The sequence below is a fragment of the Perca flavescens genome, chromosome 12 (assembly GCF_004354835.1).
Source record: "Perca flavescens isolate YP-PL-M2 chromosome 12, PFLA_1.0, whole genome shotgun sequence".
Taxonomy (NCBI): Eukaryota; Metazoa; Chordata; class Actinopteri; order Perciformes; family Percidae; genus Perca; species Perca flavescens.
The window spans coordinates 18,651,189-18,678,905 of NC_041342.1; the positions used below are offsets into that span (position 1 = coordinate 18,651,189).

A 27,717-nucleotide genomic window follows, 5' to 3' on the forward strand; every position below is an offset into this window, starting at 1 on the left:
TAAAACTTACTGTCTCCAAATCTGAAAATTTTGTATATATACACATGATCTAATAAGACATACATAAAATAATTAGGCAAAACACATATAGGCTGTTCATCTACTTTATCACATTACATCTGACCACCTCATGTTTCATGTTCTAAAAAGCCAATTATCCAACTTTAAACATGACTGAGCCTCTGACATGGAAGATTACTGTGAGAGAAGGTGACTTTCACAAGCATGTTTACCCCTAGTAAAAAAAAACATGCCTAAACAAGTGCTGTTTATAATGGTTAAAAGTTTAACCGCCATGTATAAATGTTGTATAGTATCTGACTACTTTTTTTAAGGTTCCAGTGTTACCTGGAACTAGCCTGTAGGAGTTTTTGCGCTATAGTGTAGTAATTTTAGTTGGTTGCAGGCTGTAAGCAGGATGAAAAGCAGTAATGATAGTCATTTTTGGTATACTTTGTTTATTGTTAGCCAGATTACAACTTTACACAGCAGCTGATCTGTAACAAGTATTAAAATACATAATTTTATCACAGTTATATGTGTATGGAATTCTTCCCAGTCCCTTAGTCATTACAAAGATATTATTTAATATGATTTCAAACTATCATTCCAAATAAAGACATCCTACAGTCTAATAGATTTGACCATTATAGCCACTCATTGCCAACTCCTCTCAGAACAGAACAGAATGTGAAATCATTGGCCATGCAAAAGAGAAGCCACTAACCATGAGCCCTTGATAGAGTATGTGTACCATTAGATTCTGATTCTGTTCATTTTTGTGTTATAAGGGGCTCAGGGCTCTTTTCCTCTACGTTCTCTACATGATCTTTGGTGTCAACCACATTAGGCTGTGACCACTCATTGCTGAAGACTGGGTTGTCAAAGGTGGTTAACATGTCAGGGACGGATAAGCGACGATTGAACTTCTTGAAGAGGAATAAGGCAATGACCACCCCAGTGGCAATCCCAGTAATGACCACCACAGTTGCCAAAGGTATGTGGCCACGTTGACGAAAATCAACTACTGCAAGAATGAAAAAGTAGATTATCAGCCAAATGAATTTTGTCACAATTTTCTGTAAAATAAAGGTAAAGAGGTGTTACTTACCAGCAGCTGGTGATGTTGGAAGCATTGGTGGTAATACTAGAGAGAAAAAAGGGAAATGTGATAATGATTGTTTTTTCGGTGTATAGCATCATTTTGGAAGACATCCAACACAGCATTTCTGAAGCCTCATGACTGTATTTCGTAAACATGTATTTTTGTCATATGTGAACTTCACTGCATTTGTGTGTGCATTTTTTGAGACCCCCATGCCATGGCTCAGTTCCCAAATGCATTTTTTTTAACAGGGAATTATCTGTAGCCAGTCAGATGGCTGCTTACCTTTCAGCCAATCACGTAAATGCAGCATGTGTGCATTCATTAATATTGAGACTAATCTGACTCCATAGTAGTCTGCCATGTCTATCTGCCAAGTCGCCGCTAGAGTAATCGCTTTATCTGACGCAGAGAAGCAAGCTTGTGACCGGAAGGCTGTGGTTTAATCCCCAGAACAGCAGGATAAATCTGGGTGGGTGAGGTGAGGTGAGGTGCCCTTGAGCAACACCCTCAACCCCAACTGCTCCAGTGGAGTTGCTCAGTGGCCAGCAGATCAGACTGTGGTTGTACTGAACAGCTCCAGGTGGAAATATGTAAATGTGATTGGGGCATTTTTGAAAAAAAGTCTCAGTGAAACGCCCCCCTGAATAAATTCTAATTGAGTATATATAGAAAGGATTATGTAATGCATGTGCAGGTTAATTTTCCCCCATAAAGGTGAATTTCCAAAAAATTATTCTCAGCAGGCAATTTATTTATTCAGTTCACAACTTTAAAGTGTATTTGTCTTTAATGGCGAGGTAGCTTACAACAACACTAGTTACCTCAAAACAGTGGCATAGGTATTAACACTCCGCTCCAACTCCTCCTTAACACAACAAAAAAATAACACATTTTTACCTTTGGCTGTTTTGCAAATGTATGATCTAGAATACTGCCGACGGCCTGCACTCCACTTCCCAGTTGAAGTGCTAATCCGTCCGTAGCTGCGATCACCAGGTTGACCTTCATCCCAGTTAGTGTAGTCCATGATTGTTTTGTCCAACCACAACCATTCCCCTGGAGATACATACCGGTAGATTGTCATTTAATGCTCATATTTTACTCTGCATAAAACAATAGTCAAACAATAAAAATAAATTATGAGAAACAATAGGCTACTTTTTTTTCATCAGTTTTTCACCAATCATAGGTTTTCTTTTATGAAGTCTTTTCTTTCTGTGGAGATGAATATTACTTTTCATGAAAGAACCAACATATGTGACTGTACCTTTGTGAGTTTGAAACAGGCCAATCCAGAACGAGGTGTGGCTGTCTTTAAACATGTTTGCATTGCTTTGAATGAATTCTTGCTCAAAGGGATCTTCAATACTGGCTAGTGATCCACCTTCACAACACAAAGGAGAAGTCCTTACTGAGAGCTACATGCATTTTAGTGCCTAAAAATATCTTAAGGACTTACCATGTCTTACACAGCTAGTAGATGCATCTGCCCACTCTTTTTCTTCTGTGAAAAATATGTAACAGTAACCTTTAAATGGTAACCAGAAGTAATGCTGGTATGTATTTGATGAATCTGGATCTTCAGGGCAAACTCCTGGAAAACCACTTGACTCTGTTGGTGGCAAATCTGTGATTGAGAGAGACAGTGATGATACTGGGATTAACTAATTAGATCTTTTCATAGTTTACTCAAATTAAGCCCAGTGCCTTGAAATAGGCACTTGATGTATTTAACAATATTTTATAAAAGAATCATCACTACAGGATACATGTTAAGATGTCAACTGTACTGTTGTCTACGATGTTGTTCACAGTGATGTTTAAAAATTCAATAAAATACTAATTATAAAAAAAAAAAAAAAAAAAAAATATTTTATAAAAGAACACTTTGTAACATCTAAAAGCATACAAAGGTAAAAGTGTACAATCCATATAATTTACACTTGTGATCAGTGATTAAAATATTATAAATAATTAAAATAATGTTCCAAACTGATATAGAGGTATGTATATGAGGTCTTTTGACCTTTACAGCTTAATACCTAAAATATCAGACATGTTGGCCTTTATAGAGGAGTAGATGAGTTGCACATTAATTTATTCAAAGGAACATTACTGTACTTTGACGTACCTGTAGACCTCATACAAACACTGTTCATGGTCCGATTGCAGTCAGCAGTCTTCCATTTTCCATCCAGATCTACGTAGACACAAGGTCGGTCACCGCTTGGTTCATTTTTACCCCAATGAGAAAAGCGCATGTGCCAGCCATCAATAAATATGAAATACCCATTGGTCTGAAAAGAAAAATTGATCAGACTGCATTCAGCTTTATTATTCAATTTCGTTTTGAAATATAATCTGCAATCTCTGGTTTTTACAGCAATGAATGATTGAAAGAGCATTTTAGCTGCATTCGTAGTGTTTCTGTATAAATTGAAATCTCAGTCAGTCCATCACTATGGTCCAGACTGAAATATCGCAACAACTACTGGACGGATTGCCATACAATTTTGTACAACCATACATGGTCCCCAGAGAATTAATTCTACTGACTGATCCCCTGACTTTTTGTCTCATGCCACCATGATTAACATTTGTGGTATTGAGTGAAATGGCTCAACCACTGTTAATGTACATACATTGCCATTCAATTAAATACAGATAGTCATGTAAGATGAATTTTAAGAAACACACTATCATGCAAATACAAATAGTTTTTCCTTTTCTCGAAAATAAAAAATAGCATTTCTTTAGTTAAATATCTACCCTGTAACAAGTCTGTGTAGACAGAAGTGACAGACCTTTTTGTTGGAATTTAGGCAGTAGTAAGTAGTTGCAAGCAGAGGTTAATAATGTTACTTTTCTGTGTGTTTTTTTCAGCACTGTACCTGTACTTTGTTCAGTCCAATCCACAGAGGAGCTTTGAGATTCAAAGCCAGCAGCTCAACATAGGCCTGTGACCACTTGTTTCGCAGGCTAGCCAGTTTGGCATCATCACCTTCGCAGTGCTTTTTGGCTTCATCCCAGTTCATTTGTTGAGTAACAACCTTGATAGAGTCATTAAATATTTTGACATAGTCGGTAGAAGTTGTTGGTTCAGGGGAGTCTGGGAGGGATGGGTCTGTTTAGGGTGAAATTAGACACATTTAGTTTTTTGTTCATCTTAAGGTCAAGAACCTGCAATAACTGAAGTTTTTGGCCATTTGAACACAGACTTGACATACAGTAACCAGTTTAGTTGATAAGGAAAAACTGTTTTTAATTGCTGCACATCAATTATGGAGAAACATTAGCTTTCATTTGGCGCTGTACTTCTGGCCACCAGGCAAACACAAGCAAAATATTCCCTCTCTTTTAGCTCTGTATTTGGTTTTTAACAACTCCTGGGGGAAATATCTTACTCTCTAGCCGCTGTGTTTACCAGCTAGTTGCTAACTGTCTATCAGCTGTTTGGTGCAGAGCAGGTAGTGTACAGTGGGTTTTTAGAGTTTTTGAACTGAAAACAACTGACTGTTGCAGCCGAAAAACAATGCTAGAGATCGCCGGGAGTTAACCAAATACCTAAACAATGAGCTGAACATCTATATAACCCTCTATAAAGAGAGGAGAGAGGGGAACAGAGAGGGGGAGCGAAAGATTCAAGAAATAATTATCTGTAGGCTCATCACTATAAGCAACCCCTGTTAACATTGTCACATTGTTTCATCATTTAATACATTTTTATTTTAATGTATTGATTGATTGATTAGTAAAATATACCAATGCTTGTGTACTAATGTGAAGCCATTTTTAGACCACAAGTTTCAAAGAGAAAGGTCAGAAGATGGGCTCACTAATATTTTGAAGACAGACAAATCCATTTGTGTCATTGCAGGACTTTGGTATCCATTGCCTAATACCAATCGAATGATCACTTTTAATTACAGCACACTGTTCCTGTGGAAACACAGAGAGAGTAGTGAGAAAAAGACAAAACTGTATCAACCGCCCTGCTGAGCGAGTGACTGGCTGCAATCTGCCGTCTCTCCAGGACCTGTATGCCTCCAGGATGTTGAGGCGGGCAGGAAAGATTGTAGCCGATCCCTCTCACCCAGGACACAAACTGTGTGGACCCCTACCCTCCGGCAGGAGGCCGTGGTCCATCAGGACCAAAACTTCACGCCAAAAAAACAGTATTTTCCCCTCAGCAGTCAGCCTTTTTAACAAGGCCCGGACCCCCACTGACATTGAAACTTAATCCTACATTCTGTCCTCTGCACATTCTATATGTCCTGAACTTTTGCACATCCCTAATTACCTCCCTGTAATTACTGTTTATTTTTTATTATTTTTTAAGTATGCACCATATACCAGTCCCTTCATTGAATGAATCAAATTTGAACATATGTGTCAGTGGCTTGTTGATCTTTACATTGTTAGTTAATTTCCTATCCTGGCCTGGGCTACACATTCATACAGTTTGATAAAATACTTATTGGACTTTAACTTATTATTGCACTTACAATAACAAGTGTAGCTGTCCTCAATTTAGGTCATTGTGTATGTTTCATCTCCGCTTTTTCCCCTGCATCCACCGTGTGTGTTTGTGTGTGTGTGTGTGTGTGTGTGTGTGTGTGTGTGTGTGTGTGTGTGTGTGTGTGTGCGCGCGGGGGAACTGAGCAGCAGCCCTTCCCGCTGCAGAGAGCTGACAGGATTAAAACAGCAGCAGCTTTCAGCAACTTTAGAGTGAAAAATTTCACTCATATAAAGACCAAGGTCAATATATGCCTCTGTTGAATAGCAGGCAGTTCTAGCACACGTTTCATTTTTTAAATGACCACCCTTTTACATAAACTAGTTTTCCAAGTTAACGTCAACAAACCTGATGAGACCCTAACCCTCCAACCTCACATGAGTGATAGATGGTAGGACCAGTGAATGGCAAAATAGATGGATGGATAAAGTCATATTTTAATATAATACTGATATGAATACTGTATTTGTATTATCCTCCTCCATTTTATTGCCACAGTGTGGAGCCTCAGTCAAATCCTGGAATTCCATTTTTTTTTATGCTGTCAAGATCTTGACTTGTTACCATGTAAAGACAAATGTGATTTTCTGACATTTTTCTCCAAGTCATGACAAAATAAGTAATTTCTCACTTTACAATAAAGTTTCAAAAACGTCATACCTCTTGTTGATTATGTATCCATTGAGAAAATCTGTGAGCACGCTTTCGGTCCTGCAATGTAAACCCAGATGTTTGCAACTTTAGTAAACCATTTTCATTATAAAAATAAGGAACATTTCAAACATTTCTGTATTACTCTGTTCCAACACTAAAACATTTTTCCAAAAGAAATCGACATAGCGTGTTTACTGCGTGCGGCTGTATACGACGGGCCGTGACCCTCTAACCGCGATGGTTCAGCTACTTGTTGCATACACTCTTATACACAGTTAGGCCTCAAGTTAAATTTAAAGAAGTTACCAGAAATCCTGATCCAAATAGATTGAATATACGGCGTTCCTAAAATGGAGAAAAAGACAATAGAGAAACAAAGTGTCACATGTGTACACACACAAATTATCGGCAGTGCTACACACACACACTTACAAATTATAAAACACAATTTAGATTCTTTCCACTTACTGCTAAATCCAAGTTGACATATTGCCTCGGTCGCCCATCAGTCCAAAAAAATTCACGTGTATTTGTTCTGCGCAAACCAATCCAAACGTCTGTAGTATTAGGTGTGTCAGCCATTTGAGTCATCAAAAATACTGAAAAATGAACAGATAACAAAAATTCAAGTATCAGATATTTGCATGAAAGTTTTAAAAATGTACCCCCATTTTTGGGGGTCAATTCCTAATGTAAACATTAACCAGCTGCATTATAAAAAGTATTTGGGGGTTGCTTCTTGCTTGTACAATTTACGGCATAAGTTCTTTTAGCATCAATTTTATATCCAAGCAAAATTTCCCTAACCTAACTGATATAGAATTGGAAATGTAATTTAATCAGGACCTTGTGAATCGGAATCGAATCAATTCAGGAAATCATTGGCAATACCCAGCTCTACATAAAACACATACAGTACACGTGCTGTTTGGCTCTTTGTATTTCCTGTATTTTTGAAGGTGCACTGTGCAGTACATTATAGTCAGTCCCTCCAGGATTTCGCGATGTCTCGATCGCAACAATTCACACAAATTCAACCAATCACGTGAATTCGGTGCGACAAGCAATTTTGACCAATAACCAGAGTTTTCCGTGACATCAACCAAACAGTCCCACGTGCCAGACTTTGCGTCAGTATGTGACTCTGAGAACGCGACTCTGAGAACGCGACTCTCTGAGAGCCACTGACCAAGTGGGAGTGAGAACCTCTTAATACATTCATGGGGAGAACAGGTTGATGTAACACACGCACGTCGCCAAATTCATGTCCTCGTTTCTGATATGAAGACGAGACGTGTGTATCTCGAACATCTCACATTCACCAACAAAGCGTACAGCGAAAGACCGTACAAAACATTTCAGATCGTCCTGCCAACCTGTATTCATTTTAACATCCATGTACGCTGTAAAGTTTTTTCACTTTAAAGTTGCTGAAGCTGCTGCTGTTTCAATCCTGTCGGCTCTCTGCAGCGTTCGGGGCACACACACAAACACACAGGGTGGATGAAGGAAAAAACGGAGATGAAATGTACATGATGACCTAAATTGAGGACAGCTACGCTCGTTATTGTAAGTGCAATGATAAGCTAAAGTCCAATAAGTACTTTATCAAACCGTATGAATGTGTGTCCCAGGCCAGGTTAGGAAATTAACTAACAATGTAAAGATCAACAAGCCACTGACATATATGTTCAAATTATAATTATAATAAATATATAAATTATAATTTTTTTGTCTTAAATCCACCAGCCATTTTCATATTATACCAACATTTTCAGCATCCTGAGCCTTTTTGGTAAGGTTACTAGGAAAACTCAGCCCAGGGTAATTTTATTATCCCCAAAATAAGTTTCCTTTTTATTTTTAAAAGAAGTATACCAACAACAAAAAAATCACAACTTTTTTTGCAATTGTCTCTCGCAACTTCATTGCAACAAAAATACAAAAGACATTGCAACTTTTATTGCAGTTTTTTTACAAAAGCTCCCGCAAAATCAGGCATTTTGGGCCGCAACAATCTCAAAAAAATGCTGCGAAATCCTGGATGGACTGTATAGTCTATTATAAACTGGAAAACAACAGAAATCAGTTTCATTCATAGTTTAACTCAAACTCAAGATCTGGCAAGGGATTTGGTAAATCTAGAGGCCGCTAGCAGAGCTACATTTTTTTTTTTACATTGTGTAAACAATTCAAATCATGTTTTAAAACCTATTCCTCAATAAAACAGGTTTGTATTAAGGTGATTATTGAACCAGCCTCACAACTATCACAATCCCTCCATTTAAATCAGTCTTCACGTACAAAAGAAATGCAAAAGAAATAAAAGTATCAAATTTAGGCTCGGCTACCAGTGTATATTCTTTACCTCCCATCTCAGGGTTCTGCTACACATGGACCTGACCATGCAACCATAAACAGTAGAAGAAGTTAAGATTGGTGCATATTTTACCAGGAAAAAAATATTTGAAACAAACCTTCCACTTGTCTGGAGGGAATAGAGGCCAAGTTTCCACCCACACCTTGGCATTGTGTCCTCGCTTCACGCCAGGTTACCTTCTGATCATTAAAGATTCTGTAACACTAGAGGTGAGGAATGATAAGTCGATTTACAACTCCTGAAAATACACCAAATACAGCCACTCAAACATTGTCCTGGTTAGTACATTGATCCCAATTTCACACGACAAAACAGCCTAATGTCCCATCTCAAAAGATCATCAGTAGGGCTGCTCGATTATGGAAATAATCATAATCACAATTATTTTACATGATTTCTCATTGACTTTTGGAAAGACGTTGTAGTTATTGAATTTAAACAAACAAACAGACAGTGAAACAGTTAAACAAATCAACAGTGAAAACACCTTGATCTGAAATTTCCCCTTTGCAAACGTAATGTGCAAAATAATCATAGAATCGTAATCATGATTAAAAATCAATTAATTGCACAGCCCTAATCATCAGATAAAAATGTGTAACCTAAACGATCAATGTTTAATAGACAGTGTTGTGAAATCAAAGGCCAATGCCATCCTACATCAGTTTTTATTCCTGCAACACAACATGTTAAGGCTTAAAGTGACATCCAACCTTTGAGTTAAATCTCTTCCACTGGGATGGGCAGGCACCTTTAGGGGACACTGTGGGTGCCACAGTTGTGTTGGCAGGTGGTGAGCCACTGCGTTTACAAATGGAACTGTGCTCATAACCACAATTATAATCGTGCCAGAACCCTGTGAACCAATCCAAGACATGAAAATAAATACTTTAACAATTACAATGTGCTGTTTTGATTTAACATCAAATATCAGGATAAAGTTATAATCCTTAAGATTTCTCAAAAATCAAACCCCAATAGTGATGCTGCTTTGTTATGTAATAGCCATTTAATGTATTCACTCTGTAATTACTTCTCTACTGTATATAGCAGTTTTTATTGGTAGTGGCGGAGTCTGCCATTCCTGCGCTAGATGCAGATGATTTATATTACGAGAGATTCATATAGTGCAATTATCTCATTTTGTTCACTGTCTTTACACTCAGTCAGAGAATCACTGAATCACCTTGACGTCACATTAACACAAAAATCACTTCTGGGTAGACAAATGACCGTTGATTTGAAATGCAGAGATACTTAAAATATTTCTGTTGTCATTTTCATCCGTAACTGTAATGTTTAAAGATATATAGTTAAACACAGTGGTTTTTATTTTGGCAAGTCAATAATGGAATAAAAAAGAGCAGCCACAGTGAGCTGTGAGATGAAGAGGGAAACTAACACTGTGCGCAGCATGAAATCAGATTGGGGTTGCAATTATTGTTGATTGTCTTCTTTATTAATGCAAGATAGTTTGTTTGGCTGCGCTGTAAACAGACCAGTTCCTCTTCTTGTATTTCCGACAAAGTAGCTGCTCAACAAGTGTTTTTGAACAGATAACAGACATATTTCTGAGAATTACTCCAACGTGGGTGTGACATAGATTTCATAAAATCTAAAGGAAAACAGTTGGAACTGTTTAGGATTTTGCAAAGTTTGCCTTGATTAAACTAAGCCTTATAGCGACAGCTATATTATAGGTAAAGAGAAGTACTTCCACTCTTGTTATTGGTAACAAGAGTACAAAGTCACATGTTCCTGCGGTGCCCATGGTGGATGAGATGGTAAAGAAATATGGTCCTGCCTGTTTTTTTGTTATTTTAAATCATTTTTTAACTGTTCTTTAATGTTTTATGTAAAGCACTGTAAATTGCCCTGTTGCTGAAATGTGCTATACAAATAAAGCTGCCTTGCTGTAGTATTAAACTACACTTGCTGTTACCATGGTAACCACAGGTGTCACCGAATCAACCAGTACTGAAATCTTAAGGATTACAACTTTAATTGCAAAATAACAGATTGTCATTTGCATGTATGTCAGTAAAGATGAATCCTATATTAATTCACTCACCAGTAGAATAGGTCATCACAACACAGTTCTCATCATAGTTCTGGAAATCAGGCTGACCTTCATCCCACCTTTGAAACACCACTTGAGAACCATCCACCCACCTTAATGGAAGGCACACAAATCAGTTCAAATGTTTCACAGAACAATTCATAGTTAAAATATTCAAGTCTGATTCAAGTCTAAAGGCTTAAACTGTATTATGTTTTGTTTCTTCCATCTTCACATCTCAAAGACAAATTATAAATTGGCTAGATAGTGGAAGAAAATCAGGAGCAAGTTAATGTGACCAGTAACTTCTGCCATTAGTCTGTACTGTATAGAATAAAAGCCACACTCAACAACAAAGCTACAGAAATGTTATCAACGTTAATGTGTAACATACATTTCAAACTTGTAATCATGTATAATATTATATTATTTTAATACTTTTTCTTGGGACTTCTTTTCCCCAAAAGTCAGATTTATTTTAATTACATTTTTTATTAAATGTTGTGTTTTGTATTTTATTCATACTCACTCAAGTGTTTGATCGAGATCTACTGTCAGGCCTATCCAGTAATGTTTATATCTTTGGGATATCTACACACAGAGACAGAGGCACATGTTAAAAGCAGCATTACTTATTTTTTGTGCTGAAGTTAAATGCCTTGGTTATTGTACTTTAATTGTTTATTGCTTTAACTGTTAAATGTAGTATAAATAGCACTGCTTACCTGTTTCCACAAAAAGACACTTTCCGCTTCAGTGTTGATAGTTACCAAGTCACTATGCCTCCGTTGGCAGAAGCTACGAGCTTCTTCCATGGCCATCGACATACTGTTAATATAATACTGATTCCCATTCCATTCTAGCCACCCATCTGACGTCTTATTGTAGTCTGAAAACATGTTAGAAAGATGTAATATATCTTTAATATACAGTATGTGTTTTCAGTGCTTTTAGCATCACCAACAAAATCTCTCTTACCAACAATTCACTTGGGTGGCGGTGCGAATCTCAGAAAGCAATATCTCTAAACCTTGTCTAGATGTCCTTTACTTTTAAGAGAGTCGTCTTTAATTTAAAATGATAATGAGTTGGAAACTGTACTGTAAATGTTAAGCGAGGAGGTCTGTGTATTGTTTTGGTTATTTCATAAACGGGTATTAAAAAAACCAAGGTGGAGAGTGGGGGTGTGGCCTTGACCAACTGTCACCCAGATCGGCCCATCTGAGCTTTCATTTTCTCAAAAGCAGAGCAGGATACCCAGGGCTCGGTTTACACCTATCGCCATTTCTAGCCACTGGGGTACCATAGGCAGGCTGGTGGAATGCATATTAATGTTAAAAAACCTCATAAAGTGAAATGTTCATGCCATGGGACCTTTAAGCTTGATGGGACTCGTCTGACACAACGCTGAAGCTCCCTACTTGGCAGTTAAGGGGAAACTTAACGCTGAGGTTAGCTCATGAATCAAAGCGTCTGATTCTGCAGATGAGGTTAAAGGAGAACTCCGGGCAAGTTTTACGTTAATCTTGATTGCTATATGTATATGAGTACTGTCGATAGCAAAAACAACGAGCTGAATTGGTGCTAGCAACACGGAGTTGCTGCAGCTAATACCGAGAGCTCCCACTCAGCTAAAACGGCAGTTACGGGGGCATAAGAGAAAGAGTGCCTTTGTGCCGCTTAACAGACACAAAATGCAATTAAAATGTCTGTGCAACATGAACAGGGCCCTTACATGACAACAAGATGCATTTAGCATCTTAGCTATTGTTTAAATTCACCTACCCTGTTAGCTGCTAGGTGCCGTCTGGGATGAGTGAGTGTGTTCAGCCAGGCTCCGGTAATCCGCAGCAGTTCCATGTGTATTTGTAGCATATATATCCATTTTGTGTGCTGTCGTTTGTGAATATGAGTCTCTGCAGTGGCGAATTGTGTGGTAGTTTCCTTAGCCAGGCTAGCAGCCCTGACCGGCATCCTTCTACTTCCTCCCCGCCTCCCTCGCCTGCCACGGCCGACAACAATCCACAGGCACCCGCTGGTCTGGTGGAGGTCCTCCAGGGGACAGTTCATGCTTTCGCGGTGAAATTTTGAAGTTTATTCCCCCCTCAAAAATAAGTAATTGAGCACTGTAGTGGTTATGATCCTATCAGTGACTATGTAACTACATGGAAACAGACCAAATTATGCCTGTTTCTTGTAAAGTAGCATTACAGAAGGCTGCTTGCGCTGAAGTCCCGTGGGAATTCAGTTGTAGCAGGAAAAGGTAAACAATAGTGTGCAGATCGGAGCGTAGTGTGTGAAGAGTGAAGAGCGGAGGTGTTCACAAGGGAAGAAGCTTGGGGTAACGTAACTATGGAGCTAGAGCTTGCCTTCAGTAACGCTATTACTGTACAAGAAACAGGCATCATTTGGTCTGTTTCCATGTAGTTACATAGTCACTGATAGGATCATAACCACTACAGTGCTCAATTACCTATTTTTGAGGGGGGAATAAACTTCAAAATTTCGCCGCTTTAAGCATTAACTGTCCTCTGGAGGACCTCCACCAGACCAGCGGGCGCCTGTGGATTGTTGTCGGCTGCGGCAGGCGAGGTAGGCGGGGAAGAAATAGAAGGATGCCGGTCAGGGCTGCTAGCCTGGCTAAGGAAACTACCACACAATTCGCCACTGCAGAGACTCATATTCACCAACGACAGCACACAAATGGATATATATGCTACAAATACACATACAACAATACATACAATACTGCTGCGTAATGATTATTACCGGAGCCTGGCTGAACACACTCACTCATTTGAATGAAGTGAATTTAAACAATAGCTAAGTTGCTAAATACATGTTGTTGTTAGGTAAGGGCCCCGTTCATTTTGCACAGACATTTTAATTGCATTTTGTGTCTGTTAATAGGCACAAAGGCACTCTTTATCTTATGCCCCCATAACTGCCGTTTTAGCTGAGTGGGAGCTCTCAGCATTAGCTGCAGCAACTCCGTGTTGCTAGCACCGAGTCGGCTCGTTTTTTTTGCTATCCACAGTGCTCATATACATATAACGATCAAGATTAACGTAAAAATTGCCCGGAGTTCTCCTTTAAGGGAAATTTATGGGAAATATATCTTGCTGAGCGACGGATCCTCCATTTTTTCACCTCTTTAAGGAATGCTGTTTTATTCAATATGAAATAAACAAATTGGCTTATGAATCTACCGTACATATTATATGTTATAACTGATTGTTAACTGGTTGGGGGTGAGTAAAACCGATACATTATTACTGAGGATAATATTCTGTAAACTGTAATAGAGCAGAGCTGTCCGCCCCTGCCCTGCTGTGCACGTTTACGCAAGAGGACATCTGTCAGCAGCGTAAGTCCATTGATTATTTCAGAAGCGAAGTTAAGTTATGTTTTCACTGTCCAGTTTTCAACAACTAACTAAATAACTGCAGTTTTTAATTATGCTGCTTAAATGTCCCACGATATTAGCTGCAGTGACATTACTGTACACATGACGCTCACGGTTACTGAAAGCAGCCTCTCTAATCATTAAAGCAAATCTTTAAAGAAAAATCACTTATATGTCACTACAATACATAATTTAAAAAGCAATAGCCTACCTTTTTTTAAGATTATTTTTGGGGCTTTTCCCTTTATTTGATAGTGACAGTGGATAGACAGGAAAGGGGGAGAGAAAGAGAGGGGATGACAGGCAGCAAAGGGCCGCAGGTCAGATTCAAACCTGGGCCGCTGCAAAGGACTCAGCCTACATGGGGCGAACGCTCTTACTGGTTGAGCTAGAGGCCGTCCAAACTATGAAGCACTTTTAAAAGGTTTTTGTTTTTAAATGTTGGTCGTTTAATTTTCCATCTGATGATCATAAATTAATAGATAGACTCAGTGATAAGAACGTTATTTTTATGTAGTTTTTTTGTTAATGCTTTTCACAAAATGATTTACAGCAGGTAGACCAGCTCTACAGTCACATATTCTGATGGGTAACCGATGTCTGTGTAACATCGGAAAAGCCTGTGTTTGAGTATACAGCCAGGTAATTTCCATTTCCAGGATTGCCCTGTTGCCACCGGAAAGTCTGCCGTATTCTTTTTTGGCCGGATTTCCGTTACCTAACGCTTACTTTCTGTTGGAATTTTAAACTCTGGTCGATTTATGAGGACTATGGTTAACTCCTCCTCAGATCTCTGCAGGGTAAATCCAGACAGCTAGTTAGACTATCTGTCTAATCTGAGTTTTCTGTTGCACGACTAAAACAACTTTTGAACGTACACGTTTCACCAAAACAAGTTCCTTCCCGAGGCTATTTTGCAGCTGCACAGTGGCTCCGTGAGGTGCTTAGCGCTGCCCATGAAGATTGGGATTGGTTTAAAGAAATGCCAGTAAACCAGAGCACATTTTTCTCCCATCCCAGAATGCTGTGTACACCCCCCCCAATAATCAAAAGTAGCCAGTTTAACCCCCCCAAAAATCTATGATAATTGGTTGGCTTTCTCCTTTCAATGTAATTAGCAAGCAAAGAAAAAAATATTTTCACACAACCCCTGTCAACCCTTTTGGGTATGGCTTTTTTTTTTCAAAAGAGAGCACAGGACACGTAATTCACTGATTGTATCTAAATGATGCAGCAGGAAAAAAAACTATCCATTTGATTTCAGTTGTACTGCAATCATGCAAAAAAAGCGTATTTCCTTGTGGTCACATAATTATCCCACTTACCAGGAGTGACGGGGTCTGGAGGTGCCTTTGGAGTTGCCCCTGTAAGTACATGGATAGAAGATAAATATAGTTGAGTATTAATTTCATATACCTGAACACACATGAAGAAGACATTGATGAAAGAAGTAATCTCGCTCACTCAACTATCAACAACGAAAGAATTACACACTTTTCTTTGAAACTTACGTAACCGAATTACCATGCTTTACCTGCTCGGATCTGACACAGCCATCTATTGTACTTCTCACAATGCACATTGTTCCAAGACCCTTTATGATACGGCAGATATGGTATAAATTCAGCACAAGATTCCACATTGTTTCTATTATTTGGCCCTCCGTCCTTCCAGTGTTGGAAGTTTACCTGTAAACAAAAGCGAACACTTAAACATGCAATGACGAATGGATTTATTTTCATTTAATTACGATTGCATAGCTAAAATTGATTTACTTAAACACTGTAGAAAGAGAAAACTGTTAACTCACTGGGGATCCATCGCTCCATACGTAACCGGTTCCTGGGTCAGGGGCACTAAGTCCAATCCAGACTGTTTCAAAGCTATAATGGACCGACTTTATATTAATGATTTAAATATGCAACCTGTGAGAAATGTTTAAGGAACAATTTCCTAGTTCTCTTATGATGTAGTTTCCCAGTGCTCACCTGGGGCCTCATTTGTAAAACTGTGCGGCGAATTTGCGTCAGAAGTGGCGTACGGACCAAACATAGGATGTGAGTACTCACAGAAATATTCGGATTTATAACCGTGCGCATGCATGTCCTACGCTGGATTCCCTTTATAAATCACAATCAACTCTAAATGTGGCGCAGCTTTGGCAGAGAGTGACAACATGTTGCAGACGCAGTTAATACCACAGCCTCAGAGGTCGGACCATGGCCCAAATAAAAAATAAATGGTCCGATATTAAAGTTGATGCAAAAAAAACACTTAGCACTCCCCCAAGAAAGTTTTTATGCCACGGGACACCGGGGCTGACCCCTCTTGAAGTGGGACAGGCAAGGCGTAGTTTTTCCGAGTGTTCCTCTGTAACACTGGGCCCAAAACAGCACAGAGATCCAACAGGACAGATCGAGGCAGTCGGAACCGGCTCTGAGGCCACTCTTCCTCGTTTGCCAGCAAGTCTTCTTACTGTCGGTCTCCATTTGCCACATCTTCCAACATTGCAAAGCCAGCTATTGTGCGTCATTGCCAGACTGATCTCATGAATTGGCGTATGTATGAAACGCCAATTTGTATTCCGTTTTTGCATGTTATCAAGACGCATAATCGCCTTTTTGCCTGTATATTAACGCAAATCGGCCGCTATTGACCTACATTGCCCGTAAATTTCCGCCGTAGCGAGTAGTATAAAGAAACGGGGGATTGAGTAAGGAGGTAAGTTGGGGTGGCGGATGGGTGAAACACAAGACTTTCACCCGGGAGAGCCAGGTTTGCGTTCTGTGTGTGGCGATTTTTCAGCGATTTTTTTTTTCGCTGTTTTTTTATTTTTTTTTGTAATAAGCCTTACCCAATGTTTCTTTCCTAAACCCAACCATTTATTGTTTTCCTAAGCGTGTTTTTGTCGTTATTTTCTGTGTTTTTGTCAGTTTTGTTACTAAAGCCTTTCCCTGTGTTCTTTTCCTAAACCCAACCATTTATTTTATTTTTTTTTAACAGGCGTGTGACGTTGTTCTCGCGATAGTACGTCGCGTTCTCGCGATAACACGCAACGTGGCGAGGCCACGTGGTGGGTATGTTTACATCAGCTGTATACAGCGTAGGCATACACGTGGATAGCTGAAAATGTGTACAATAACACACCATTTGGCTTTATGAAAGTGGCCTGTATATTTACGCAAAGTCATGATGCCATGTTGTCATTGCGTATGACATGGAATTACCCATTCATTGGATTGTATCTTAAAAGCTAAAGGTGTCGGAATTCATCTAATTGTAAATGACAAATAGTTCTGCGCAAGGAGCATGTAATTAGTAGAACATTCTATTGCACCTTTGACAATGGTTAAAACATGCTTTAGAACTACAATAAAAACAAACATTTCAAACAAAAATAAAATGATCTAAAGCCATAAAATAAACACTGTATAAAACACTATGATAGGCTTCTGTAGGCTATATGATGACCATATTAAAACCATGTGCTCCGCCAGACGGAGGCATCGAAAACAGCATCACTCTATTTGTCCTATTTATTGTATTTTTATGAGAATAAATTCCATAACATGCCAATATAATTACAGAACATTAGAATTTATTTTGCAAATATATCTTTGTTTGGATTTACGATAGTATCTTGTTTTATTTTGTCTGTTTTTCACCGCAGATTGTGTAGGATATTAATTGTAAGAATGGCTTTGTGAATTCTTCTTATCATCAATAAAGGTAATATTTTGATTTGTTTTACATAATGGTCTCAGATTCACACGGTTTTACGTGTTTCATCCATCTGCCGTCCGTGTCGCTGTTTCTCATTTCACCCGTTTCTATGTATACGCCTGGGTCAGAGTGTCCGTGGAGGACCGCACATTTTTCCGTCAAGTTTGCTTTTTATAAATCCCAATTGTTGCGTAGAGAGCGGCGTACGTCTTCTTTTGTGCGTACACCACGTTTATAAATGAGGCCCCTGGACACTAGCCAACCTTCATCTTTTGCAACCAGTTTTGTACTTTTTTAAGTTCCTTGAATCTTAATGTTGTAATTTGCCATTTACTATATACTTACAAGCCACACTGCCAATAATCATCCTTATCACCTGATATTAATTTTGACAAACAGGACAAATTTACAACATTTCGAAAGAATGAAAATGGTCTTCTTTGACGCAACTACTGCGTAATTTAGACTGGGAAGATTTTGTCAATTGTAGCCCTAATTGTATGAGACCAGGTCATACTGTACCGTCCAATTATTTTCTCAGCAGCGCTGTGGATGCTGAGCAGGTCTCCTCCGATGGCCCTGCAGTAATCTCTGGCCTCATACCAGGTCCTCTTGTTTGAAGATGACTCTGGAAACAGCTTGACCAGAAGACAGAGAGGTTCAGTATGGTTTGGTAGTGTGACTTCATAACAGTTTATTGTCTTTGCGCTCTTTGTATGTGTGCCTATCAGAGTAGTTTATAAGAAGTAGTTTAGAATGTTTTGTTTATAAGTAATAGCATATACACATTTTGCTGATGGCGTTACTATTTGGAGTTGGGTGGGCAGCCACTCACGATAATATTGTTTTCTCCTGTTTTTAGTAAGGGAGGTAAGTGATTGTAATTTGGTGTCTTTAATTTTGTTATATATTAGGTTATATCTACTACCACACTAGCTACATTACTGTTTTGTTGTCATGGTGGGCTTGCTCACCCCAATCATTTGCAAAATTCTACAATAAGAAAATGTCTTTATATATTTCAACAATAGGCTCAGATCTTAACCTGAGATTTGGTGAAATTAGTTTGTCTTATGTTGTGCCTTAGCCACAACAGTCTTTAACAGGGCATAACATGCCTGACTTTAGTATTGGTGAGGAAAAACACTAGAAACTATTGATCCTCTAAGTAAGCTTAGAGGATCAATTCAATCACAGAAGTCAGTGAGCAAATCAGATCATCAGATTTGCAGGTGAATGTGTTGCACTCATGTTTTTAAGTTGCGTTGAATTTCACCTTATAGCAGAAGTTTCTTGTTTGTATTTTATTCCAGCCGTCTGCACACTTGAGAGGGGTAGGAGTTGGTGGTGCAGGCGTTAAAACAGCCCCCTCTGCCAGGTGTTTGCAAATGTATTTTGTCTTATTGGTGCATGGCATAACTTCCCAGAGGCCAGCAAAAACCCCAGTTGTCATGGCAACGCAGCCCTGTTGGTAACCTTTCATTGTGGAGGGAGAAATTGTAAACTGTAAATTGTCAAGGCAATTTCGGACACATCTTCCAGATGGAGTTTAAAGTGTATCCATACCTGGCATTTCAGCATTCCAGTGAGTAAACCTCACTGAGTCTGTGTTGGTCCACACAAATTGATCAATGTCTTTCTGGTTTGAGAGGCCTAGCCAGAAGTACTTCTCTGGTCTCATCCCCACCAAGCTGACGAGGAAGGCATTATCTACCCTGGAAATATTTACACAATTAGGATCCAACATTTTTGTTTGAATTTTGTTGGAATTCCTATGCTCAAAATATTTGGGGTCAAAATTATTTTGTTACCCATTTGAAACATCAGCTAAGTAAGCATCTGAGGTCTTGCAGTCATCTTTGGCTTCATCAAACGTCTTTGTCTCCGTTCCTACAAAGTAGCAGTAGGAACCATGTCTTTTCCAACCCTGGATTGTATTCAAACAAGTGGGAACATGTCATTATGTTGTGTTCTTATCTAGTGTGATTAATTAATTTTCAGAGAAGTTAAACGCAACAAAATGACTAATATGTCTGCAGGAATCTGACATGGTTGCTGGGGAATAAACCATTACAGTATAAACCAGAGACAGATATTTTCTCATACATTAGAAGAAGTAAAGTTTACTCACAGTTTTGCAGCCTACATTCTGCTCCACTTCATCTCCAGAGGGTTCAGAGGCGCTCCTCTTCATACAAATGAAGCCATGTTTCTCGTCACACATACGGTCAGCCCAGTTCCCATTCTGCGACAAAGAAGCACATTAAAATGTTTATCCATGTAAAATCTGGATGCACCAACAGATAAGCGTAAACTACAGTGTATGTTGTCAGAGAAAAATCCCATTCTCTTAAAGGTACACATTTATTATCATAGAAACATAACTATACGAGTATACGAAATGTAATAAATTCATCAAATATGTAGACACCTAAACATTCCACCATTTTGTGATTGTTGAACATCTCATTCCAAAACCACAGTTATTAAAATTACTACAACAGCCTTCACTCTCTTTGGAAGGCTTTCTACAAGATTTTGCAACCTGGCTGCAGTGATTTCCACAAGAGCATTAAACTCTAAAATCTACAAAGCAATGCAGTTCAATTCAGTTTGTTATACAGTGGAACGGTTTTTGTGTGTTTCCATTAGCAAAGGTTTAAGATAGTACCTTGTACTATGTTTGGTACCACCTTTGGTTCCAAACTAGCTGATACTAGAAGGTGTGGTTAAACACTGGAGACCACTAATTGGTCAGAAAGAATCGTCACTTGCGCAACACGGGACATCCTTCACAAATCCACGATTTTTAAATAGCCAGGCTACCGTCAATAGTAAGTGCAATTTTTTTTTTTTTTCGCTTGACCCAGATTTTTTTTTTTAAATGGCAGCCCGCAAACCTATGCTGTACAAGCAACAAGGTGCAGACATTGTTCTGTTTGGTTTGCTAATGAAAAGAATCAGTGAGTGTCGCATTGAAGATGATATCATGGTACTTTTACGCAGCGTCGCTTTGAGGGGGTGCTATCAACCGTGGGAAACAAAGGAGAAAAGTACTGGTCCTAAAAAAGTGAGTTGAGCATAGCCGTACCCTACAGATAGCATTAGTGAGGTCAGCCAGTGATGTTGGGGGATTAAGCCTAGTTTGCATTTGGTGCTAAGGTCAGGGCCCTGTGTGGGCAAGTCAGGTAAGTTCTTCCACACCAAACCTGTCAAAACCATGCCTTTTTTGCTTTATACACAAGGGGCCCTATCTTGCACTCAGCGCAATTGCCTTTGTACACCGACGCATGTATCATTCCTATTTTACACCCGGCGCACAGCGGACTTTTCTCTCCACAGACGCACGTTGGTAAATTAGGGAATGTATTTGCGCTCCAGGGGGCGGTTCAGCGAAAAGAGGAGGCGTGTTTCGCAAACGTTACCTGGTGCTATTTTGCAGTTTCAGTAAACAGTTCCGCCACTGACCAGGAAAAACCTGGTCTAAAGTCAGTAGCGCCTTATTCAGATGCTATTTTAGGGGCGCATGCTTGGCCATAATGTAGCGTGTGCACAACCCGCATACACTTTGCTTCTCTCATCTACACGGACGCAGCAGTTCCCATTTGTGCAAACCATACATAATTACAAGGAAAAATATTACTGAAAATGCGCTTCAGGTGTTTGGATCGGTCAGGAGGCACTTTACAGTACAGTCCTCAAAAAGTCACAGCATTCTTTGTGGCTTGTTGTGTTTTACACAACATTTCCATGAATCATGGATGTGTTGATGACATAAATGAGGAAATATTAGAGGAATTAAGGAGACGTGATGTTGAACTACAGCGGGATTGGACACTCCGGCGGAATCTGGTCCGGGAGTGGCAATGCGCGATGCGCTCCTGGTGGAGCGGGTGGACGGAGATGGAGTGGGGGGAGGAGGAAGGGGCACAACAGGTGCAGGTGGTGCATTTGGAGGCCCACGCTCCATGGCTGCAGGAATCCTCTCCATAGGCTACTGTGGAGATGCGCCCGAGAGGAGCAGCAACATCGCCACCCGGTCAAGACGGGAATTTATTACTTTGCCGCATCCCGGACAGCTCCCGCTGGCGTGCGCCAGGCAAATCCACAGTCATAATAGCAATCTGCCACGGAACAAGCGCGCCTGCTCTTAAAGGGAATGTGAGATGACGCTCTGATTGATTATTTTCACGTTACGCCCAAACCACACCTAGCTACTTCAGACCAACCATTTTAGATTTGCGTCAGGCGCAAGAGTCATTTATCCCGCCGGTATAATAGCAACAGCGCCCGAGATCCGCCCAAAAAGCTACTTGCGTTTCACGTTTGATACTTGCATTTCAGATCGTTAAAATAGGGCCCAAGTTGTTATTGTGTCGAAACAGGAAATAGCCTTCCCCAAGCTGTTGCTACATAGTTGGAAGCACACTGTTGTCTAAAATATCAGGAACTAAAGGGGCTAGCTTTAAACATCCCAAGAGAAAAAGTACATAAAAGTATGTGGACAGCAGTTTCCATTCTCATTCGAATAAAGTGTAATACGTAACTGCACAATCTGCCAGTTTGTTTGTAGCAGGTTTGTTAGTTGGAAAAAATAATAATCATTTTACAAAAGGCTGGCATATGTACCATATCCATAGCTCCTTACCTCTCCCCTGATGAGAACACAGTCTTCTTGGTCAGTGAAGACAGCAGGTTTCCCAAACTCCCAGCTGGTAAAGCTGACGGTAGAGTGGTCAATCCAGTCAAACAGCCCTTCTGTCTTCTTGTCATTCAGTCCAATCCAAAGCTCATCAGTGGATGCTGTAGATATGCACAGGAAAATGTATCTTTGTGGATCTTATTGTGGAGCTCTGCCAAACTTGCTATGCCTGTTCGCTATTTGTGTGTCAGTTGGAGACTCTTGTTGGTCATCACTGCTAGGGGAGGTGGAGGCTTACTGGTTGAGAGATCCGTGTGCAACATCCGACAATAACCCCAGTAATTGGTATTGAAGTGTTAAAAAAGTAACCCCCCCCCGCCCCCGTAAGGTTTTGCCTAAGGGTGACGCGAGGAGAGGCCTGCGAGCTCACTGGTGTGTTGTTTGTTGTAAAGACTTCTTCTTTCAAGCTATACTTAATTTTCTTTACCATAGCCAAGCTGAGAGATGACAAAGCTTTGTTCCTCCACATTGCGGATGCTGACTAGGTCCCCTCCTTCTTTGCGGCACGCTTTCTGAGCATCAGACCATGTTTTCTGAGTACGTTGGAGGTGGAAGCAGTGGCCACTGTAGGGAATCCAAGGGCTTGAACAAAATCCTGTCTCAACAGCTAATCATGAAAAGAACAGAGAAATATAAATATGGAGTCACTGATATCATGCAGTTAATTAACCAAACACAAAATAGTAAAACAGTAAACTGTGGAAATAGAATAAAATAAAATTGATGTTTTAATTTACCTTCAGTAGGAGGAGCCACAGGTCCTTCACTGTAGCAGATGTACCCCAGTTTCTTGGTGCATGATGAACTTTGCCAGGCATACTGTACAGCACCATCAACAATTACACAGTCGTGTCCCGGATTAGATAGTGGATGTCCTAAAACAAGAGGATGGTTAAACCTAAACTGTCAGTTCTCAGATGTGTCTGAGTTATCAAATTCACACACATTTTATTCATAACACCTAACAAAATTATAATGCTAATAAATTACATCATTTTAAATTCAGTAATATAGCAGGCCTAAACACAAATTGTAATACAAAATTAGTAGTATAAGAGAACAGTAGAAAAAGCAATGAAAAAAAGAATAAGTAAAAATAGAAAAAGAAGCAAAAATAAAATAAATAGAATGATATGCTTGTTAATAGCTGGATTGGTGTGATGATCTGACTGATTATTTTGCGAAGCAGTGAAGATTCATCATGATGTTGAAAATGAGTTGCTATGGGTACATCAGGGATACAGTACACATGTTTTGTAGTGTGCTAAGCTAAGATCTGTAATACAATAAGTATCACTGGAAATGGAGTTTGAATAGATACAATTATGTGTGATTTGAAATGTGCACATTATTTTGAACACTACGATAACCAGATTTAAATGCAAACAGCATGGGCAACGTCTCTAAATTGAGGCACTTTTATTGAGTCTTGAATCTAAACTGCTGAACAATCAGAAGTCATCTGTTTCCATAACTCTCTGCAGTGTAGTCCGTGCAGTGGTTTGTAATAGCAAGTTGCAAAAAACACAACTGTGTCTAAAGTACAAATGATAAAGGAAATTCGGAATATATACATATAGATACAGTAATCTCATAATAGTTAGAAGTGGAAATAAAACTTACCTGAGTCCCAATTCAGATAACGGTAAGGCCTTCCGTTAGACCACTGCCAGCCATGTTCTGGGTTCCGGATCAGTCCAGACCAAAGCTTGTCCCCCTGTCCCCTGCCCGCTGTCCCTAGTAGTGCTGTGTGTGTTTGTGTGTCCAAAAATAAAACGGGTACATGAAACATAGACGATAAAATGTTAATGAGTAAGTCTCAAACATTAATCACAAGCCTGGCTGCTGTCATAACAGAAATGTATTAATGCACACATTTGAATGTATCAATACAAGTAGTGTTTATATATATAGTAGATGTATAGTAGTTGCTCCTTACCTGTGATGTAAGCCTTCTCGTTAGGATCGGTGATACTGAGCAGGGAGGCCCCCTGCTGTTTGCAGCTGGCTTCAGCCTGGGGCCAAGTCAGAGCTGCCTGTGTGTTGACCTGGTAATACGCTCCTGTTGGGTGTTTGCTCCAGTGTTCTCTGGCTGTGAAATATACATACACAAATATGGAAATGCTTTGCAAAATGTAAAATAAATGTTTATGTAACCTCAAGTTGTACATTATGCCTCCATGTTTATATTGAATGTTAAATTATTAAAAGTAAACTAGTGGGAGGTCATAAATCAGAGAACGCCCATTATTATCCTGAAAGCCTTTATTATCCCCTTCATTGTAAATCAGTGAACACTTTAAAAATCGTGCATTGTAACCATTGCAGTAATAAACAAAAACAGGCAGTACTTACAGTTAGTAGGGCAGTAGCCCCAGACCTCATGTTCATATCTAGTTTGAACTGCACACCAACGTCGGTTTTCTGGGGAGTCAGTCTCAGTACAGGTTGAGTACCACGAGTCTTTGTACAGGAAGGGAAACATGCAGGGCCTACCATTTGCATTTCCTCCAATAGTGTAAAGTTCTAAATGGACAAAATTAACAAAACAAAGAATAGCTTAGGTATTTTGAGAACATCTGTACCTGTAGTCATGAAAATGTATGACCCAAATCTGGGATGGAGTCCTTTCAGTGTCTTTTTTATCTTCATAACTCAAACTCAAAAATTATTATAATTCATCTAAAGATTTACAAAGCATTGACACAGTGTGGACAAAGTATAGTGTTTTGTACTGTACCTCTGTATGTTCTTGCACAAGCACCGCTGGAGGTCCCAGAGATTGTGAGGTGGTTATTGGGTCCTATTGTTTTGGAGAGAACTGCTGTGTTATCTGCAGTGAGCTCAATGTAAAGCTCTTGGTCTTTGAGGGCGAGCACTGTTCCGTTCTTGCATTTCCACTTTTGGAGGTCGCTGTTTTCATCACAATCGTAGAGGCTTATTTCACTTCCCACACTTTTCCCCTGGACTCCCAGGCACTTATCTTCCCAGAAAACCAGTAGTCGGTCACCAGTTGTCCAGCGTACGTCAAAGCAGTGGTTATATTTTTTAACCAAACAAAAACCAGTGGCCTTGTTAGTTAGTAGAAATGGTGAATCTGTAGAGAAAGATTGTTCAAAGAATCAACAATTTCAGTTGTGTTTGTGATAGAACGCAGAAGAAATCCAGATTGAAGTTGTTTCAGTTGTGTCTTTTCTGGGATTTTATATAACACGGACAATACTACTGACAATATTCACAGAATAAACAAAAATGTAATAACCAATTACATTTTCATAATTAGAATCACAACCACCATAAAACATTGAACCGTAACATATCTACAAACAGGGTAACACAAGCAACACACTGACTCATGGGAAAGGACGCAACAATCTCACATAGAGTGAGGTATATCAAGCACCTTAAAACCTTAAAATGAAAAGTTGGAATACTGTACCATCTGAGGCCAAACATTGTAATGTTTGGATGAGAAGCACCAAGGCTGTGCAAGTTATCTTCATTGTTAGTATTCTTCTGAGATGTCTCACAGCTGAAAACTTTATCTATGCATTTCTGGCAGATGATTTAGGAGTTGTGCGAATGATTGTGGAAAGAGGGGCATTTTAATAGCACCCATCCTGTGACATCATATCACAGTGTTTTTAATGAATCAGCATCATGTCTCAGACTTACCGTATTTTTCACACACAGTATTTTCAAGTATTTCAGATGAACAGGGAAGGACAAATGCTGATACAGTATTTAGGGTTTCTTCAGAAGATGTATTGTCATTGTACAAAATGAACATTGTACACATTGTCATTGTACAAAATGAACAACGACATTTGAAGCAGCAGTTCACCCAGTTAACATAAATCTAAATCTAAAAAGACAAGAAATAAATAGTAAAGCAACAATCGTAAATAGAAAGAACTATACACACTAAAAGTACTAGTTATTGCACATGGTCCGTGTGTGAAGGTGTGAATGCGTGTACTAATGAGTGTGTGTGTTCAGTGTGGTGATGGCTTGTGGAAAGAAGCTGTTCCTGAGTCTTATTTGTCCTGGTCCTGATTGACCTGTAGTGCCTGCCAGAGGGCAGCAGGTCAAACAGGGGGTGGGCAGGATCAGTCTTTGATGATTGCTTTAGCTCTGCTGAGGCAGTGGGATCCTCTGTGCGGTGTTGACCCCTCCCTGGAGCTTCTTCCGTTCTGCCTCTTTTGAAGGGTTACTACCGTTTTTTTTCAACCTTTTTGTGTCTAAGTGACTAATGGGAACAACAATATTTGACATTTGTCCAGTATTAAGCAAGACCGCTGCAGTTGCGAGCGGCGAAACAAGCTAGAATGTAAGTTAATAGGGCAATTGTGCAGCTTGTATTTACATTCACAAAAGTGCTTGTTTTGCAACTGACAGGCTCAGAATAATATTCTAAGTGTCTGACAACATTATGGAAAGGATCTCTAAGGAGGTTGACCTTTCTGTTAAAGATTAAGATCCTTTTTTTAAACATAACATCCGCGAAATTGCGTTCGCTAAAGCCACCAGACTCCATGTAAATAAACAGTAATTTAAGTATCATTTAAGTAAAATAAACTTCATTTAAAGTCGACAGAAACAAAATAAAACTATAAAAAGCCGTTTTGGGTCATCTTTCCACTTTTCCAACCATCACAACTCTAGTTTTAGTTGAACTGAACACGCAGTTTAACGACACAGAAAAGCTCAACTTACATGTTTTCTTTGGAATGTAGCCACAAAACTATTTACGAACAAAATCGACACTATAGTGGAAATTACTCTTCAATTTTCAATATGTGTTCTCATTTTGTCTGCATCTCTATCCTAAGGTGTGCTGTTGGCATTGGAAATGGGCCAACATTTCTCTTCCAGCCAGCTTGTATGCATGTTTTTATAAAGATAACATCGCCTCCACAGCAAACTTTTCCTTTCACTGTATTTTACAGTTTGTGTTTCTCATATTGAAGTTGGCAGTATAATGACAGTAATTTTGTCTTCTCATTATAGTTCATTTAGGTTCAGTCAGTTGGCTGCACTGTTTCCTTTAGTTCAGTAAAAAAACATGCCTAAACAAGGCTGTTTATAATGGTTAACAGTTGAACCACCATGTATGTTTAACTGAATTATTGCCATGTGATTGCTTTTGTGGCTTTTACTGTCTTTCAC

General features: G+C 39.3%; 1 protein-coding gene across 1 annotated transcript; it reads right to left on the reverse strand.

Annotated features, from left to right (window-relative positions):
* Positions 1-525: 525 nt before the first annotated feature.
* Positions 526-26,111, reverse strand: LOC114564966 (macrophage mannose receptor 1-like). The gene is made up of 32 exons (XM_028592696.1): positions 25,988-26,111; positions 25,289-25,645; positions 24,904-25,074; positions 24,488-24,640; positions 24,172-24,294; positions 23,286-23,423; positions 22,976-23,155; positions 22,495-22,649; positions 19,978-20,091; positions 19,658-19,773; positions 19,413-19,561; positions 19,123-19,322; positions 18,369-18,484; positions 15,934-16,006; positions 15,658-15,811; positions 15,449-15,487; positions 11,443-11,606; positions 11,247-11,308; positions 10,730-10,830; positions 9,372-9,514; positions 8,756-8,861; positions 6,747-6,877; positions 6,585-6,623; positions 6,285-6,335; positions 4,945-5,047; positions 4,000-4,232; positions 3,240-3,405; positions 2,568-2,735; positions 2,376-2,492; positions 2,006-2,164; positions 1,112-1,147; positions 526-1,027 (listed from the first exon to the last, which is right to left on the reverse strand). The coding sequence occupies exons 1-32, from the start codon at positions 26,049-26,051 to the stop codon at positions 774-776; spliced, it is 4,335 nt and encodes a 1,444-aa protein (XP_028448497.1). The 5' UTR covers positions 26,052-26,111; the 3' UTR covers positions 526-773.
* Between the last annotated feature and the right edge of the window lie 1,606 nt (positions 26,112-27,717).

Excerpts from the sequence above, each read along its gene's own strand:
- LOC114564966 (XM_028592696.1), bottom strand. The coding sequence starts at position 26,051 with ATGAAGATAACTTGCACAGCCTTGGTGCTTCTCATCCAAACATTACAA. Across the intron at positions 19,323-19,412 it reads CTGGAATGCTGAAATGCCAG|GTTACCAACAGGGCTGCGTT; the intron begins GTATGGATACAC and ends CCACAATGAAAG. Across the intron at positions 1,148-2,005 it reads CATTTGCAAAACAGCCAAAG|TATTACCACCAATGCTTCCA; the intron begins GTAAAAATGTGT and ends TTTTCTCTCTAG.